Source organism: Anolis carolinensis, chromosome 1, assembly GCF_035594765.1.
Source record: "Anolis carolinensis isolate JA03-04 chromosome 1, rAnoCar3.1.pri, whole genome shotgun sequence".
Taxonomy (NCBI): domain Eukaryota; kingdom Metazoa; phylum Chordata; class Lepidosauria; order Squamata; family Dactyloidae; genus Anolis; species Anolis carolinensis.
In genome coordinates this window covers 170,787,298-170,804,761 of record NC_085841.1, presented here as the reverse complement: position 1 = coordinate 170,804,761, position 17,464 = coordinate 170,787,298, and the positions used below count along the sequence as shown (strand labels likewise).

The following is a 17,464-nucleotide window of genomic DNA, read 5'->3' as shown; positions in this document are numbered from 1 at the left end:
CATTATTGTAATTAAATTACATTATGATAGTTATGGTGGATAGTTACAGTACAAAGCTGTTTATACAGTAGTTTTTATTGAATTGAGATGCACCTCTGATTAGTATTTGATTTACTTTCCTTCTTATTACCAATTGAGATTGTTGGTAGAACAGGAAAATTGTGTCCTATAGGTTGACCACTTCCCTTGACCCTACCCCCACCCCAAAACCCTTTTGCACTCATGATCTCATTTCTTTGATTCAATTTTCTTCTTTGAAGATGGAACTGGAACAAGAAGATGTGCCCACAAGGATTGTTTTTGTGCTGCTGTGGTGTACTTCATTTCCCACTACTGCTGCATGCAAAGGGATAGATATCATACTTTCAAAGTTTACTGCCCATGCTAAACCTGAATAAAAAAGTATTTTAATAAGTTACGTTTTTATTCTGTGATGCATTTCTTACATTTGTCATATATTTGGACCTTCGCTGTGGCACATGAAGTAAAAGCTTTAGTAGACTGAAACTTATCAACCCCTATCAAAGTAACTGAGGGATGATTAAATGTTCAATTGTATGACATTTTGAGGGCTATAAGATTCCCCCTACTCTGTTCTAGGCCCTAAAGTGGATCCTGAGATGTTAAAATAGTAGAAAATTATTGATTCTGTTTCTGCATAGCATTTTTGGGAGGATGTCCAGCATCTGACAAAGATATATTTCCCAGTCTGACTCTAAAATAGAGTATTGCAGTGTTGTAAATTGGTGTAATGTTCTTATATATACAGGTATAATAAGATTGTATTTATATGCAAATTCAATAATGTTTTCTTCCAAATGCTAGAAAAAGTAACAGATAATGTCAAAAGGGCTGTTTCTTCAAGACTGTGCATAAAGAAGCATGCATTCCTAACAATTAAAATTATGGTTGCAAAGAGGGACAGGCATAGTAGATCTGTCTAAGAGCTTGGGAACTTAGTTTTTTTTCTACTTTTCTCCCTTGAATAGAAGACATCTGTGTTATACAACAAATTAGTTTTGAAGTAGCTTACTATGGAAAATGTAGGATTGGTTGTGTGTTTTGGAATACTGGTCTATTGTTACCAATTCCATAACGATTGAACTCTCATTGTAATCCCCATGCTCAATATATTTGTATTTGGCCATCTTTTGGAAATGCCTCTAAGAGAAAATGCCTGCCACTGCAATGTGGAGGAAGGACTGATTTTTTGTCCTTTCCTATAGCCTTCAAACTTGCTATATGTTTGTAAAACATCCAGAGCAGTTTTGAGGAGTGTAGAATAAACTTTAATGAAAACAACCCTCTCTATTGTACTGGTTGATTTCTTCAGTCTGTGATACAGTCACCTTTTCATGCAATCCACCATGCTTAAGATGTCATCAAGCCAAAAATTATAGTGTCTTATTGAAATCACATATGCAGCCTAATAGAATATTTTCCTCTGATAGATACCCATTATTTGCACAAGTTTTAAGTCTGTGTAAATGTATGTAAAAAATATAGGTGCATTGGAGACTATCTGCCTACAGAAGTGGCAGGTAGTCCTTGGGAGCTCTGTATGAAGTCTGTAAGAAGCAGCCAAGTGACAGAAGCATGAAAAGAGTTTATTTCTCCCTCATTTCTGTCCCTTGTGTCTCTTGCCTCTTGTTTCTGAGACTCGGCACCTAATTGCTGTGTTCACCCCATGGGCACATCTAAGACTAAGTTGTCTAAAACATTAATTACTATCTGTAACCACTGCTGTGGTTTAATCACTCACAAAGGTAAATGTTAGGTGAAATATAAATATAGAGTACAAATGGCTAATGCTGTAGATGCAGGCTTTATTTTACTCCCCTTATTAAAACAATGGAAAATCATTGTACAAAAACTTCTGAACAACGTGGGTGAAATTTGGGACACAGCACTATTGCTTCTCTTCTGTTTCCCCTTAAGGGTTCCTTCATAAGATATTCTCCTCCTCCTTTATTAGTTGAGTGTTTACTACCTTGCTAGCTAAATGCTTTGCAAAATTACAAGTAGATACTGATGTTCTGAAAATACAGGAACATATACAAATTAGTACAGGAAGACTGCCAAATTTCCCCTCAACCCACTACGCTATGCTGGCTTTTCGTTAACAATACTATAATTTAATTCTCCAATTTACAACATTTCAAATTTACATTTTTCCAGAAATAAATGAAAGTACTGTATAACTCTTCCATACATAGCTCTCCCAGCCTGTGCAGTTGAGCGAGGTGGGAGAATGAGAGAGAGAGAGAGGTGAAAGAGCAAGGAGGATGAGATGAGATGAAATGAGAGTGAAGTTCTTTGGAGTTTTGGTATGGCGTTTTGAGCAGACAGAAAAGGAGACTGGACTGGTTTTCTTTTACCTGCTTAGGTTGGGGAATAGTAAGGAGGAGAAACCAACAGCCATCTTAATGTTGCTCAAAGGAAATACTTTCCTTTAGCTACTTAGAAGGGAAAGAAAAATGTTGAAATTTATTGTCATTTGGAGGAAAGGGTTCCATTGCCTGCTTAGAAGAAAGTGTGAGGTAGAGGAAGAAGCTGGAATTTTGATGTGGCTAGGTTTCCCCTGCTTGCTTATGTGTCTGTATGTGTGTGAGCAAGTGGAGTCTGTTTTTGTCCCTTGGCAAGTCTGCTGAGGAAGACACAGCAGGGGATGTATTGCTTCTCCTTTTGTGCCCTCTGCACCTGCTGCAGAAGACACAGCAGGAAATGTGTGGCCTCTCTCTCCTAATATGATTTTTCCACTTTGAAAGCCTGATGGAGAAGGCACAACCAAAGAACGTAGTTCATACCAGTTGCTCTTTGTCACTGTGCTCCTCTGAAGACAAACTTTTTGTTTCAATGACAAGTCAGCTCATCCCAACCAAGCTCTTTTGTGACCACTTCTATTTCCTCCAGAGACCATCTAGCTTGGAAACTGGAAACGGTGATGTTTTATTCATTTATTTACTGCACTTATATCCCGCCCTTCTCACCCCGAAGGCAGCAATTCGATGCCATAAACATACTTATAATAACATAAACAGTTACATTAAAACCAGAAACATTAAAACAAATAAATTAAAATCAATAATTAAAATCATGCTGTCCAAAATCATGATCCAAGGCTATTCCATTTGTTATTTCACTATTCCTTATTTTATTGCACTTGGACTTGGTTTGTTCCCATAACCATGTTTTTACTTTCTTCCTGAAGGACAGGAATGAGGAGGCTGCTCTAATTTTGCTAGGGAGGGAGTCCCACAGCCAAGGAGCCACTACTGAGAAGGCCCTGTCTCTCATCCCCACCAGCTGCACCTGTGAAGGAGGTGGGACTGAGAGCAGGGCCTCCCCAGAAGATCTTAATCTCCGGGGTGGATCATAGAGAGAGATACCTTTAGACAGGTAAGCTGGACTGGAACCATTTAGGGTTTTATAGGCTAAAGCTAGCACTTTGAATTGTGCTCGATAGCAAACTGGCTATGTTTTGAACCTTTTAAAAACTGACGGTGAGTTGAATAAAATGGCTAATTTTGTGGCTGCTTCAGCACCTTTAGAACACATCCCCTTGATATCTAGTGATTCCCTGTGGAAATGGCTCCTTTCATTTACATCAGTTTCAATTTACATCTTGAATCCAGGAACACAATCCCAATGTAAACAGAGATTTGCCTTCAAGTTGTTCAGAGAGGTTTTGATGAGGGACACCAAAGAGGAATTAAATCATATCACCCAACAGTTGCATGTACTAAAAACTGTAATTCTGTCAAAATTGTAAAAAGATACAATGTCTCAAAGGTTGAGTATAGTGGTATGCTAGAGAAGTTTATGTAGCAAGATGGTGTCAGTGGAAGGCAAATATTATTTATGTGCATGTGTTCATAAGGAAGATTTTTTTTTATTCCACCTCATTCACACTTCTGGTTGTCAGTCTGACAAGAAGTTGGTGCTAACCTTTAGTCATTGGCAACATACATATTTTTTTCTGCTGAGTTGCTACTGCTTTAGGAAAGCATGCACTTTGCATTTCTTAGTGCAAGGATAAACACATAAAAAGAGAATTTTTTAATGCACCTCACATCTTTGGGGATAAGCTGCTCAGTTTTACAGATTCTGCATTAGTGTCACTGATAGTTGGTTTCACACCAAGCAGTTTCTTTCATTTGCATTAGTCTAGTATTTTAGAGGAAGAAACTGGCAAAACCACCTCTGAGTGTTCCTTCCCTAAGAAAACCCTATGAAGTGCTTCAGGTCACTATAAGTTGATAGGCGACTTGAAGGCACATACATACAGCTCATATTGTTGTTGATTTTAAACACATTTTATGTGTTAAGAATGGGACTTGTGCAAACAATTTCTTTTTCAAATCAAAAGTAAGTGTACTCACCTATAAACTAGGACGTGGGTATACCAGACTGTATTGTAAGAAAAAATTCCCATGAAAAATAGCTATGTAATTATGGTACCTGACAAGAAGGCTTCATGTTCAAGCCAAAAGTTCCTTGAATTATTCCATCTTTTTTGTCCACCTGACCTTAGTTTACATTTATTTTTAAAATTTGAATTGTGGACACAAGTAGGGCAATACAAATCTCGATAATGAAATTTCACTTACATTTTTTCTCAATATAATGTATTTTATTTACATTAACCGTACCAATCCCAATTCTACACTTACCTCTTGTGTCTAACACTTTTCTCCCCCCCCTCACCTTCACCCCCCACCCCCCGAAACAGTTGTAACTTCAGTTTGAGTATTATTTGAGATGATCAGTCATGAAGAGAGTATGATTTAGTTCTTTATATTTTCATTTTCCTTTTACTCTAGATATCAGAGTTCCCCATTTTGAATCCCAATTCTTTTTACAACTGCCCGTTGTGTATTTCAATCTCCTTTCTAAAATATAATCCTGGAGCATACAGTCTTCTAAATATTCCAACCATTTAAAAAATAATACTAGTAATACTACTGATATTACTAAAAGATTGGTTCTATTAATAATAAAAGTTTGATTGTAATTCTATATAGTGAATTCATTACACAGAATTTAAATAAATTCATAACAATTATATATATAATTTTTGAATGCCAATGTTTTTGTTTGGTGGTTAATTGAAATTTGTCAAATGGCAACCACATCCCAACAAAAACAGTTCACAATCTCTTGGTTTTATGCTTCAAAACCCTAGAATTCAGGATAAGAGGAGCCAGAAGTATATGACTTCTTTTTGTTCCTAAACTATTATATGAGTGCATGTGTTTCTAAACTGTTGTGTGTGTATATAACTGCTCTAATCTTTCTTGATCTATTGAGGATAGATATTGCCAGTAGATTTCAGCAGGTTTTTCAAAAGGTATCCAGGTGATCTACTTTTCAAATGTATGGAACACACACTTTAATTTCAAATTAAGACTCTGTCTCTATTCTTAAAGATATTGTATATTATCCTTAGATTCTGTTAGCTGATAGCTTATATTTTGATTTAAGCTCTAAGAGTATTTGAGTTGCAATAGTAATTATATTTAACTTTCCTTATCACATGTTGCCATTGAAGGAAAATTCTGATGCATGTATACAGAGGCGGTCGCCTGTAGCGCATTTTCTCCAGGGCACCGTGGAGGCGCCCCGCAGCGGTGGTGGCGGCGGCAGCCCAAAAAGCGATCCCCACACTGCTTTTCTGCTTTGCAGAGTGGAGATTGCCTTCCTGGCCAGAAGGGAGAAGATCCCCACTCTGCAAAGCAGACAAACCCCACTTTTCTGCTTGGCGAGGTGGAGATCAGCTCCCTTCTGGCCAGAAGGGAGACGATCCCACTTCGGCAACCAGAAATGCGGCTTTTCTGCTTGGCGAATTGGAGATGGGCTCCCTTCTGGCCAGAAGGGAGGCGATCACCACTTCACCAACCAGAAGGGAGGTTTCTCTGCTTTGCAGAGTGGGGATCGCCTCCCTTCTGACCAGAAGGGAGCCGATCCCCACTTTGCCAGGCAGAGAAACCCCGCCTTTCTGCTTTGCAGAGTGTAGATCGCCTTCCTGGCCAGAAGGGAGGCGATCCCCACTCTACAAAGCAGAGAAATCCTGCTTTTCTGCGGAGCCCGCCCTTCTGAAACCCACCTTGGACCTTCCAGTGGGCCGGGCGGGCCTTCCGGAGCCCGCGCTGGGCCTTCTGGAACCCACATCACCCCTTCCAGTGGGCCGGGTGGGCCTTCTGGAGCCCACGTTGGGCACTCCGGAGCCCACGTCTGCCCTTTCGGTGGGCCAGGCGGGCCTTCCAGAACCTACGCTGGACCTTCTGGAGCCTGCTGCCATCTCTTGGAAGCAAGGCAAGTGGGGTTTATTTGTCTGTGGAATAATGTCCAGGGTGGGAGAAAGAGCTCTTGTCTGTTGGGAGGGAGGTGTGGATGTTGTAATTAATCACCTTGATTAGCATTTATTGGTGCTGTGGCTTCAAGGCCTGGCTTCCTCTTGCCTGGGAGAATCTTTTTTTGGGAGGTGTTAGCTGTCCCTGATTGCTTCCTGTCTGGATTTCCCCTGAGTGTTGTTCTTTATTTAGGCTTTTCCTTAATCCCTCCTTATTATCCAACATTTTCACTTATCCAATGCTTTTATTTTGGTTTATTATTGGTTTGGGGGGGGGGGCGCCAAAATTTCTGTTCGCCTTGAAAATTATCTTGGACCTGCTCTGCATGTATAACTACAATAGTTTGTCAGCTATGGTAGTCCATGAGGTCCTCCAGATCTGCCAGAGTACAATTTCCATCATGGTTAGCATGACTACTGTTGTACCTGTTTGGGATTATTTTGATTGGAGACATTTAAGGACAACAGGTTGAAGTCTTTTTTATGGCACTATATTGCAGTGGGGGAGTACATCTCAATATAGAATTTTTGATTAAGTTTCCTAAATTAGGGTAAAGTCAATTACAGTAGTCACATTAACATGTGCTCTTGTTTCAGAAGATAGTTTTAAACATAGTGTGGCTACAACCCTTACATTTCTTTAGGAAATCTCAGTTTTCAATCCTGTTTTAGCCATGAATTAAATGGATAGCTTAATGAAAAATGGAATAATAATAGTAGTAATAATAATAATAATTTGATACCCATCTTTTCTTGTGACTCGAAATGGGATACAACATGATTAAAACAATGAGATAAAACACAACACTATTAAAATTCATATAACAAGATACACACAGGACCAAAACGGATAAAATGCAGGTTAAAATTCACAAGTTAAAAATGACTGGGTGTGCCTGCTGGAAGAGATGGGTTTTCAGTTGTGTCTTGAATTCTAACAGCTCATTTAACTGTCAGAGCTCTTTCGGCAGGTCATTCCTAAGTCTTGGACAACCAATGTTGCCCCAAATCTCAGCATTCTCTCTGTTATCTGTAATATTGGGATGATCTGATGTTATTACAGAGTTGATGGAAGGATTGTAGCAAGTTAGTGTTTATACTATGCACAATAAAGTTATGTAAGTATTATTTATTTATTATTTAAAAATATGGCCATTCTACCACCCTCAGCTTTTCACTAAACAGCTAGTTCTAGAAGTTAAGATATTTTAACCCAAAGTTTTAAAAAATGTACCAAAATAGCAATGCAAAATAAAATGCTATTGGCTGTATTTGCATGCACAGTATCTGCAGGCACATATTTCCTGTATAGTCCTTACTAAACAAACTTAGCTCACATTTGATAGGAGTTGATAGGAGTTAATATGAACTGAATTTAAGGAGTTGATGGGAATGAGTGATCTGACTCAAGGAATTCAACATATTGGTTGAACTTATGTTGTCAATGAGTGTCATAATTTCTGTAACAATATGCATTGAATCTAAGGTTATGTACTATGTAAACAGCATTGGACATAATGCCTATAAATTCTATGCAAAGTATGAAATTCCCCTGCCCCAATAATATATAATGTTAAGACATTTAACAAAACATAGTTTTGATGAACACAACTCTTTTTAAAAAAAACTAAAACACCCTTTTGGGCTATTTTTTACATAAGGTATGTTACAAGGTAGCAAGTGGGAGTGGACATTAATAATAGAACTGGAATGATTTTACTAGGTAACAGTTTTCCGAAGAGACTGTGGAGGTTCTTAAGGGATGGTGAGTTCAATCCCTGAACTGTTAATAACAACAATAACCAATAACAGGGAAGCTCTTGTTATATCTTGAATGTTGTGTTAGTGCAGCAATGTGTGCTAATGCTCCTATGTTGGCAACAATCATAATAGTCGGATGTGTAATTGCTGGAGCACATTAAGCCACTATGGGATAGAGAGAGCATCTGTGATGGGGCATTGTAGGGTTAGGGATTTGCATGTCTTCAGTTATGTTGTTTGAGCTGCCACAGATCTTTCTTCATGAGTGCAGCTCTACGTGCCTGTCCTATTGTGATAAGCTTTTATAATAACACTTTAGTACAGCAAGATGGACTTACCTCTTGTGAAGGACAAGATGCCTCTTGTCTACCTTACTGCAAAGACTCATTGTTGGCAACTATGGAGAAATGTATGGTCAGGACATTGGTGTGCACAAGCTTACCATGGAAATATGGTTTTTATAGTCCATGATTTGTTTATCAGGGTTTTTTTTAAAGTCCATAGTATATTTCCTTACCCCACAGACTGTTGAATTGAAACATAATATTAAAATCTGTTTCTTACATTTTTGCACATAGTGAACATAGAGGTCATGTGGCTTGAAATCTTCTACAAGAGAGAACTGTGCTGACTGTGTAGTTTTAAGTGACTTCTTAGTTCCTACTATTTGCACAAATACTCTAATGTATAGTAATTAGTTAGAAAATACTGAATTATCTTCCAATATTATGATTTTGGAATAATAGTGCAGTTGTATGCATGGGTTTAATGTGTTGAAACAGAGCCATGAGAAATGTACTTTAATGAGCGTTGTTCTCATTTTTTTGATCAGAAGTATGTGGAACTGCATTTTAATATGTGTGAAGTTTTTATAGTATTTGCATCTTTTTTACTGTGCAGTGACCCGCCTCGAGCCATGGAGAGAAATAAAAATATTATTATTATTATTATTATTATTATTATTATTATTATTATTATTATTTGCAGTTCAGTAAATATATCAGTCTGTGTCTTGACTGAGAAATAATTAAACTGCATTTAGGATAAAAAGAGAATTCCTAATACATTTCAGTGCTCTTGAAGAACACTTATTTATTAAAAGAAATATTCTATTAAAAACAGCAGCCGTTCAAACATTCCCAACTTTTAAAGTCCATTAATTTTCTACAGGTCATAAAAATAATAGATCAATAAGAATGTGAATAGGCATAAATACTAAATATTGCCTCTGAATACATAAATGTAAACACAAGGGATGCACAAATTTTTGATAAACTGAGGTGGAATCCAACATTTCTTGCATGACTGACTGTATAATGTGGCGATAGCTGTGAGAAAAGAAGAGCCCAGCATCTAAGACCCAACACAATGGAAATGCAATGAATCGGAATGCCTCACAGATCATAGCGGAATCAGAATTTCCAGCAAGGAAAATCTTTTCATGGTGAATTAAGTGGTGGAGGAAGAAAAATGATGATTGAAAAAAAGGTAGGCACAGATGAGAAACACTGGGCTCAAGGCTCACTGCTGAAGATTTAAGAACCTCAACTAAAGCTATGCAGAATAGAATGTGGAAAATTGAATTTACTAAACAATTAAGCATTGAATTAATCTACATCCAGCACAGTGGAAAAGTGGGGGAGTAAACCGAATGGAGCTGAATAAATCAGTGGAGCTCATTAAAAGATAGTGAATATTTCAGGTCTGTTGTCACATAAAGGGGGACAGTGTGCTCACTGCATATACCATAGCATATAATTCCTTAGCTCTCAGCCACCCTTTCCTTTTAGTGGAGTCATACTTCTAATCAGATTAATGAACATTTCTGCTGAGGTTATCATGGTGGTTCAATATTTTACCTTGTTATCTGTGGCTTTTCTATTAATTACAAGTCAGATCACTAGTCAACAATAGTCGTCCCGAGCAACATAAATAGCATGAGTGCACCCTGGAGATGTAACTCTGAGGATCTGATGCATGCTGGAACTCCCAAGGGTTCTTGCAACCTCCCACATGCTTTGCTAGCCTTTTCTTCAATTACAGTTAATGCAATAGTTTGCCATTTTCTCTTTCTAATTATATTTTCAAGTGGGATTTGTAGCACATAGAAAAACATCCTTTTACATGTTGAGGCACCGGGGCTTTGTGCCTGGCATTGTCTGTCCCCTGGGTGCTGTACCATTCTTTCTGCAGAGCTTGAATAAACAAGTCCCCCTTTTAAAGCTGCAGTTGTATAAACCGAAAATTTATGCATTAACCGTTTGCATTCTGGGCATGTGTTCCAGATTGCCTCTTACAGCATTCTTCTGGTATGCTGCATTTGTAAATGAGCATTTCTTTTCACAATTCACACATCAGTCTTGCCGTTACGAGATCAGTTAGCATGTTTTGTTTTCAGAGTCTCTGAAATAGTCACATTTGAATACAATGTGTAGTTTCCTCACGTCTTACCTATATTTAATGGTGGCTATTATAATCAGGAACCCAGAAAGTGAGAGTGATATATTTTAATCAACTAGGAAAAAATTATACTCTCATTATTTTTAAAAAACTTTAAATCTAGTTGTTAGCTGTAGACTGAATTTCCCAAATCCTATTAAATTATGTGTGGGTGGATACGGACATGTTAAAGATCCCAGGTCAAGGGCCAAACTAGATGTGATTGATACCAAACACATTTTTATACACTTGCTATATTTATAGTGTACGTAGGGTAAGAGGTGGATTAACATTAAAAAGGCCAAGGTGAATGTAGCTGAAATAATCTCCTGCTTAACCTCCCTATGCATTTTAAACTTTTCTTCCCAGCGGGTTCAATGTCATTGCTGGTGCTGAACAGTTAGCACCAACCCAACCTATTTTTTTTTTTGGAAGAAGCAGATCAGGAAATAGCCTCCCCCCCCCCCCCCCTTTCTAGTCAAAGGTTGTAATACTAAAGTTGATATGAAATTGGCTTAAGAGACAGGAAGTCTCTCAATTGTCTCCCTCTTTCCCTGGCAATAAAATACACCACCAATATCAACAACACTAAATTATATAACAATTTGCTACCCTTTCATGATGAAAATCTTCTGCCTGATGCAGCTGCCTCGTAATTGGGGTAAACCCAACAGGGAGAAAAGTGGGACATCACTGTCTGGTTCAGATTTATGGGTTCTGCATTATTTTTACTGGAATCCACCAAACAGATACTTTTCCTCACTTTTAGTCTTTTCACACATTCCTCATTATCCAGGTTTTCGTAATTTCAACTGTATAATGATAGATAGTGGGGATGATGGGAATCATTTAGTTGTCACAATGGTTAAACAACGGGTGGCAGAAATCCATGGTAATCTGCGGTAAATCACCAAGAAATTCACCAGGTGAATTCTGCCCATCCTTGTCTCAATTTATGTCATTAAAGTTATCTGTTTTGATTTGTTTACACTTGGTAGTAGTTGATAAGATGTCTCCCTACCTCTGTTCTCTGCAGGCTGTATTGCAAGACACTAAAGAACAACCTAATCTGTTTTTTACACACATACACACCAGTCACTATGATGTTTTTAAAAGCTTAGTACTAAAAGCTAATTAAAATCGTTTCTGGTGATAAAGGGAGACATGGGAGGATAGTTGCCATGATTGTTTTTCTTAAGAATTTAATTTACAGCCAGTTTTTCCTATCTGAATGGTACTTTCAAACACACCCTGTGATAAGAAGTAACATCTGTTTTCCGTTCATTAGTAGAAGAGTGCTTGCATGGAGCTGAGTATATACAGTCCATGTGAAGCCATTGTTGTTCTAATTTCTCTCTTCATCCTGATGCCTGGTCCATTTGCCCATATGCCATCTGGCAAATAGCTGACCCATATTGGCTATTGGAACCCTAGGCCTAATTGTGAATGAAATCTTTACATTTTCCCATGTTTTCTGTGTGATTTGGAGCCTGTTACATATAGAATGGTCATGTGTCTTCTTTAAAGAGAGCAGTCCTTTATGTGAAGCGTCCTCTGCTGGGAAGCTTATTTATTCAGGCCTGGTTTAAAGATAATGAACTAAAGAAGGGGCAGCAGGGCTTGTGAAGCTGGCCAACAACGTTTAACGTCTTGACAGCAAACTGAGCAGAAGGCACACTGGTCACCTAGTCAGAGTCTCCCCCGCTAGGATGAGATGTATTTCTTATTATTTTGTAGTACCATAATTATTATAAAAGTAATTATTCTAAATTTGTACCTATATGTATAAATTAGTAAAACCAAATTGTATATTCCTTCTCCCTCTATCTCTTTGCCTCTCTTTTAGTGATGTGAGAATGGCTTTTCCCCATTTTGAATTGTTTGGCTTGTGGATACTTATTCGTGGGTTTTATTGTTTACTAAGATGATTGATTACTAAATAACATCTATTCTACCTTTTATTGTAGAATCTCTTCCTCATTATTATGAATTAGGTGCCTCTCTTATAGCATAAACCAGGCTGCTTTTTATGGTTACAAAGCATGTTTTTCTTTAAAAAATATGCAGAGTCTGTATTTTATATAGTATCATGTTTTCAGTTTGTAACTGCCAGTTTCCACATGGTGATGATGGTGGTGGTGTTCTAGCAAGATACAAGATGTGTCATGTTTTCTATGCATTGTGCTGAATATGGCTTGTTTTGTTCTTAACCATTTGCTTAATTCCCACCTGACAGCCTTCCTGGAACAGAGACCACGATGACACAGCTTCAACACGTTCAGGAGGAACACCAGGGCCCTCCAGTGGGGGGCACACATCACACAGTGGGGATAACAGCAGTGAGCAAGGTAGGGGCCTTACTTTGAATTGTGATTATCCTTTGGGTTTAAGTATGCAGGTGCTAAATAAGCATTTTAATATTTTAATACTGGGTGTGGATTTTGACATGGCAACATATAGTGAGTCTTGTTTGAACCTTCCAGGATTAATGGTAATCCATCTTTTTCTGTTCTAGTGGGTCTTGATTAGATGTCTGTACAGCATAAGTGCTAGGGCTGTTGATAGTAGTCCTATGATGATGGGAAAAAGACAGGCAAACAACAGAATGAGACCCGTCCCCATAAGTCAAAGCCATTGCGTCAGTTTGTCTTGGTCTACAAAGCAGAGTCTTTTCAAATTAGGTAAACATTTTTGGCTTTACTGACACCTCTGGTCTCACCTTCTGTCAAATAAATAAGTAGTGAATGAGTAATGTGTTATTATTGATTAATATATTAATTATTCATAAATGGTAAATACATATTGTATTACAGTGAAAGCCCATTTTGGACTCCTGTTTATGTTTTCTTTCACTTTGTCACCACTATTTTCTGTTAAGAACATCCCTTAACAGAGGATACAGAAAGTGGTGGTGGTATTTCTAGTGATTGGCTTGGATGGGAGATCACCCACCAGTTGTGACTCTCAGCTTACCTTGAGCAGTGCAGCAAGCTATCTGATGTGGAAAACTGGCTATTGCCAGTCCACAACGTGCCAGGGACTGACAATGTAATACAATTGTTTGTTTGTTTCCTCGAATTTGCTGGGGACTGACATCTTGTGTCTTGTGGTCCATACACTACAGCCTTTAGATGGAGAACATATGCATTTTCATCAGAGTACATTGTAGTTTCCTGTGGCCCCCTAAGACTGCCGTTTTTGGTTTTTTGCTCAAAAAGTGACCTGTACACCTGTTAAAAAAGCAAGGGATAGTTTTTCAACTTTTCTGGGTCAATTCCTATTGGGAAAAAAGCCTTATCTTGACTTAAAATGAAGCAGAGAGAGCCCAAAACATGATGGAACATTTAAGTTTGGGGACCTGTGTGTGGTAGGAGTGAGTGACCTTCACGATTACATATAGCCCCTCCCTATGCAGTAGGATGAGCAGGGCAGAAGTGGATAAGACAATTTAATAAGCTTCTTTAGGAAGAGTGCTTGGAGATTTATTAATTTGACTGTGTTAGTCACAATGTTTCAACACTTGATCCTTCTCATATTCAGCCAGTAGCTCAAATGTTTTATGTAAATTAGTTACTTTGTTTTAGAGTCAAGCTAAATGTATTATTCGCTGATAGCAAAAGAACAGGGACTAGGTTGCTTGTTATGAGTGGCTTTTGATGTTACACATATGATACATCATTAATATTGTGTGAGTGTGTGTGTGTTTTGAAGTATCAATGTTTGGATAAGCTCAAAAAGTAGTTTTTTGAGAACTCTGCAAAGAGCAACTGCAATAAATTTCATGCTAATTAAATGCAATTAAAATGTTAAAGGGACGCTTAATCTGAATATAAAGAGAGTTGTTTTATTGAAGTAGACTCTGAATCTACAATAGATATAAACTTTTAAATGTAGTTTTATGATCCTGTTTGATTCAAGTGCTGTTGGACAACAAAGGAATTGTGTGTCAAAAAAAAAGGCAAGGGAAGGAGGGAAAGGAATTGAAAGGAAGAAAAGGAAAAAAGTTCTTTCAAATTGCCAAGCTTGACATTTTAACCATGTTAGTTTTTAAATTGAAGTAGCATTCAATTTTTTGGTCAATGTACAAGGACTTAAACTAAAGTTGTTACTAACATCTTCACATGAAATTTTAAGTATTTGTGCCACTTTATTGTTTAAATGAAAGCTGCTGACTTCATCACAAATAAAACCTAGTAAAAATGGGGCCTGGAATGGTGAACTGTTGAAGAGCTGAAGCAGAAACTGGTAACCTTTTGACCTCTGACTTTTACGGGAAAATGATACGCAACATAAATTTAAGGGGCCTTTTTTCTTTCAAGTATTTCTTCATATATGTTTTGCAGCTCACAGACGTTAAGGTAGTGTTGACAATTTTGCAGTATTCTCCCTAATTTTAACATTAAATTTTAAATTCTGTTTAAATATACTACTGCAAAACAATAAACGCATTATGCATAGGAACACAACACAATCTCCTTATTTGCTTTGACAACCACAAATGTAAATAGTGCTCTTTGAGATGAGAATGATGTTGCATGGGAAAGGTAGCTTAGAAATTGTGTTGTTCTTGTAGAAGTGTTTTAGGTACACTTATAATTAAATACACATATTTCAGTTGGTTACGCATGAAGCACCCATTTATTTTTGGAGGAATCTGTCCAATGAAATAGAGATAATTGTTGCCTTAAATCCCTTCTGGTATTTTTGAGAATTTCTGATTTAATATTTAACTTGTCATCTTATTTAGCTGAAGTACATGCACAGTTCACACTTGTTGCCTTCTGTAGCGGTTTTGACTAAGATAAGCTTTAGCATTTGCTTGCATACCTTAGGATTCACTCCTTGTGCTCTTCCTTGAGAAGAGATCCAAAAATTCTGATTTTGTTTGGTTTAGAAGATTAGCACATTTTCTTCATCAAGAATTTCTCAAAGCCATTAATTTCTTTGTCATTGAGACCTAATTCAAACATGATAAACCCTGGATTTTGCTTGTTGCCTGATCCCTCATGAACAGTTCCTTCTGCAAAGGGTGAAAATGCTAGACAAAAAAAAAGTTCTATATATGTACGTACATGGTTCTTTTTATCATGAAATGTGAACTGTAAACACTTGCTAACCTGTTCCCAGGCAAGCCTGAGTCAGCCAACAGCATATCATGACTGGATTGCCTGGAGAGAAAAAAGTCAAAATTCCTTGTGCGTATGTAGTGATAAGGAAAATTACACATAGAATATTATGCTAATTGAAGACCCCAGGCTCCTGGCCAATTGTTATATCTGAGCTGGGCCTAAAAGTCAGTAGTATATTTCATTGCCATTTATGGAAAAAATGAAAATATGTTTCTCTGTAGGTCTGGTGCCATATTTATTCTATTTGTAGAGAAGTCACTATTCAATTTAAACATTTGAATCTACAGGGGTACAATTGAAACGTTCTTCATGTAATGATATTTTTATACTTTTCTTCTGCACTATTAATTACATTTATTGATAAAAATAAACTTATTTTAGACTACTTTTAAAGTCAAATTTTTCCCAAGCAGCGTGGGAAGTGATATGGATGGATGTATACATTGGATTGGAGGATGTGTGGGCACGCACATGTATCTTTTGGGGGCCAGAAATGTCTCCTGAATTAACGGATGAAAGAAATTGGCATTGGAGGAGATATACTTTTGTGTCCTACCGCAATCCCAAAACTCTTCTGCCTTTAAGTCTTTGGAGGCACTTTTGTTCCTAGGGAGGAACCTGGTGAGCTTGCATTCACTGCTGAATAGTGATGTTTTTGGAGCTTAGGCACAAGGTAAGCTTCACATAATGGTTTTGAGATTTAAGAAGGTGGCAAGGGGAGGGCTAACTGTTTAAAACTATAATATAGAGATTGGGTAATAATAATAATAATAATAATAATAATAATAATAATAATACAGTAGAATCTCACTTATCCAAGATGAATGGGCCAGCAGAACCTTGGATAAGTGAAAATCTTGGATAGTAAGGAGGGATTAAGAAAAAAAGCCTATTAAACATAAAATACATTATGATTTTACAAATTAAGCATGAAAACATCATGTTTTACAAGAAATTGACAGAAAAAGCAGTTGAATACACAGTAATGTTATAAGTTATAAGTTAAGGTTATAAGTTAACTTATAATACGAAAGCAACGCTTACAGAGATTTGGAAACAGGAAAAAAAACTTTACTGAGAAACTAATCGGGTCTTGGATCGATAATATTCATAAAATTAATCATATAAGGATAAAAAAACACAAAGGAAAATAATCTCAAAATGGTATAGAACCCCCCTCCAATTAGCTCATATAACGGGAAGTACCTCGAACAAATGTTGGCACAAATGTGGGGGAATAGGTTCATTCTCCCACATGTGGTGGGACTGTAGAAACATTCAAATCTTTTGTAGTAAAATAAGAAAAGAAATGGAAGAAATAATAGGGAAAGAATTAATATGGGACAAAGCCAGATTTATGTCCCTCACAATAAAGGTAAGGGACGATAACAATAATTGGACCGAGATTCTAAAATATATGACAGCCGGAATACAAGCCACAATAGGCCGAGGATGGAGGAATGAGACAAAATGGAATGTAGAAACTTGGTGGTCTTATATATCAGAATATATAATTAATGATTTCATTAATCAAAGGAAAAGAAAATATACAAATAGTCTAAAAGAACCTGACTGGTTCAGGAAATGGTCAGTCCTAATTAACAAAATAGATGGAGACGAAAGATACACCACCTTGAACCAGGTGTTCCACACAGTTAAAATGATACAATGATAATATATTGAATTGCTGTTCCAGGGGGGAAGGTGATCGGGGAGGGTAGGGGGGTGGGTGTTACATTGCAAAGGATCGTTTATAATGTCATTTAAGCATTAGTTACTTTTG

The 17,464-nt window shown here is 37.3% G+C and overlaps 1 protein-coding gene across 5 annotated transcripts in view; it reads left to right on the top strand.

The window, feature by feature from the left end:
* Positions 1-17,464, top strand: part of meis1 (Meis homeobox 1) — a 172,489-nt gene that overhangs the window by 36,753 nt on the left and 118,272 nt on the right. For all 5 annotated transcript variants that reach the window (XM_062958623.1, XM_062958627.1, XM_062958630.1 and 2 more), the window contains exon 8: positions 12,789-12,900. In XM_062958623.1, coding sequence (XP_062814693.1) covers positions 12,789-12,900 — 112 coding nt within the window. The remainder of the gene's footprint in view (positions 1-12,788; positions 12,901-17,464) is intronic.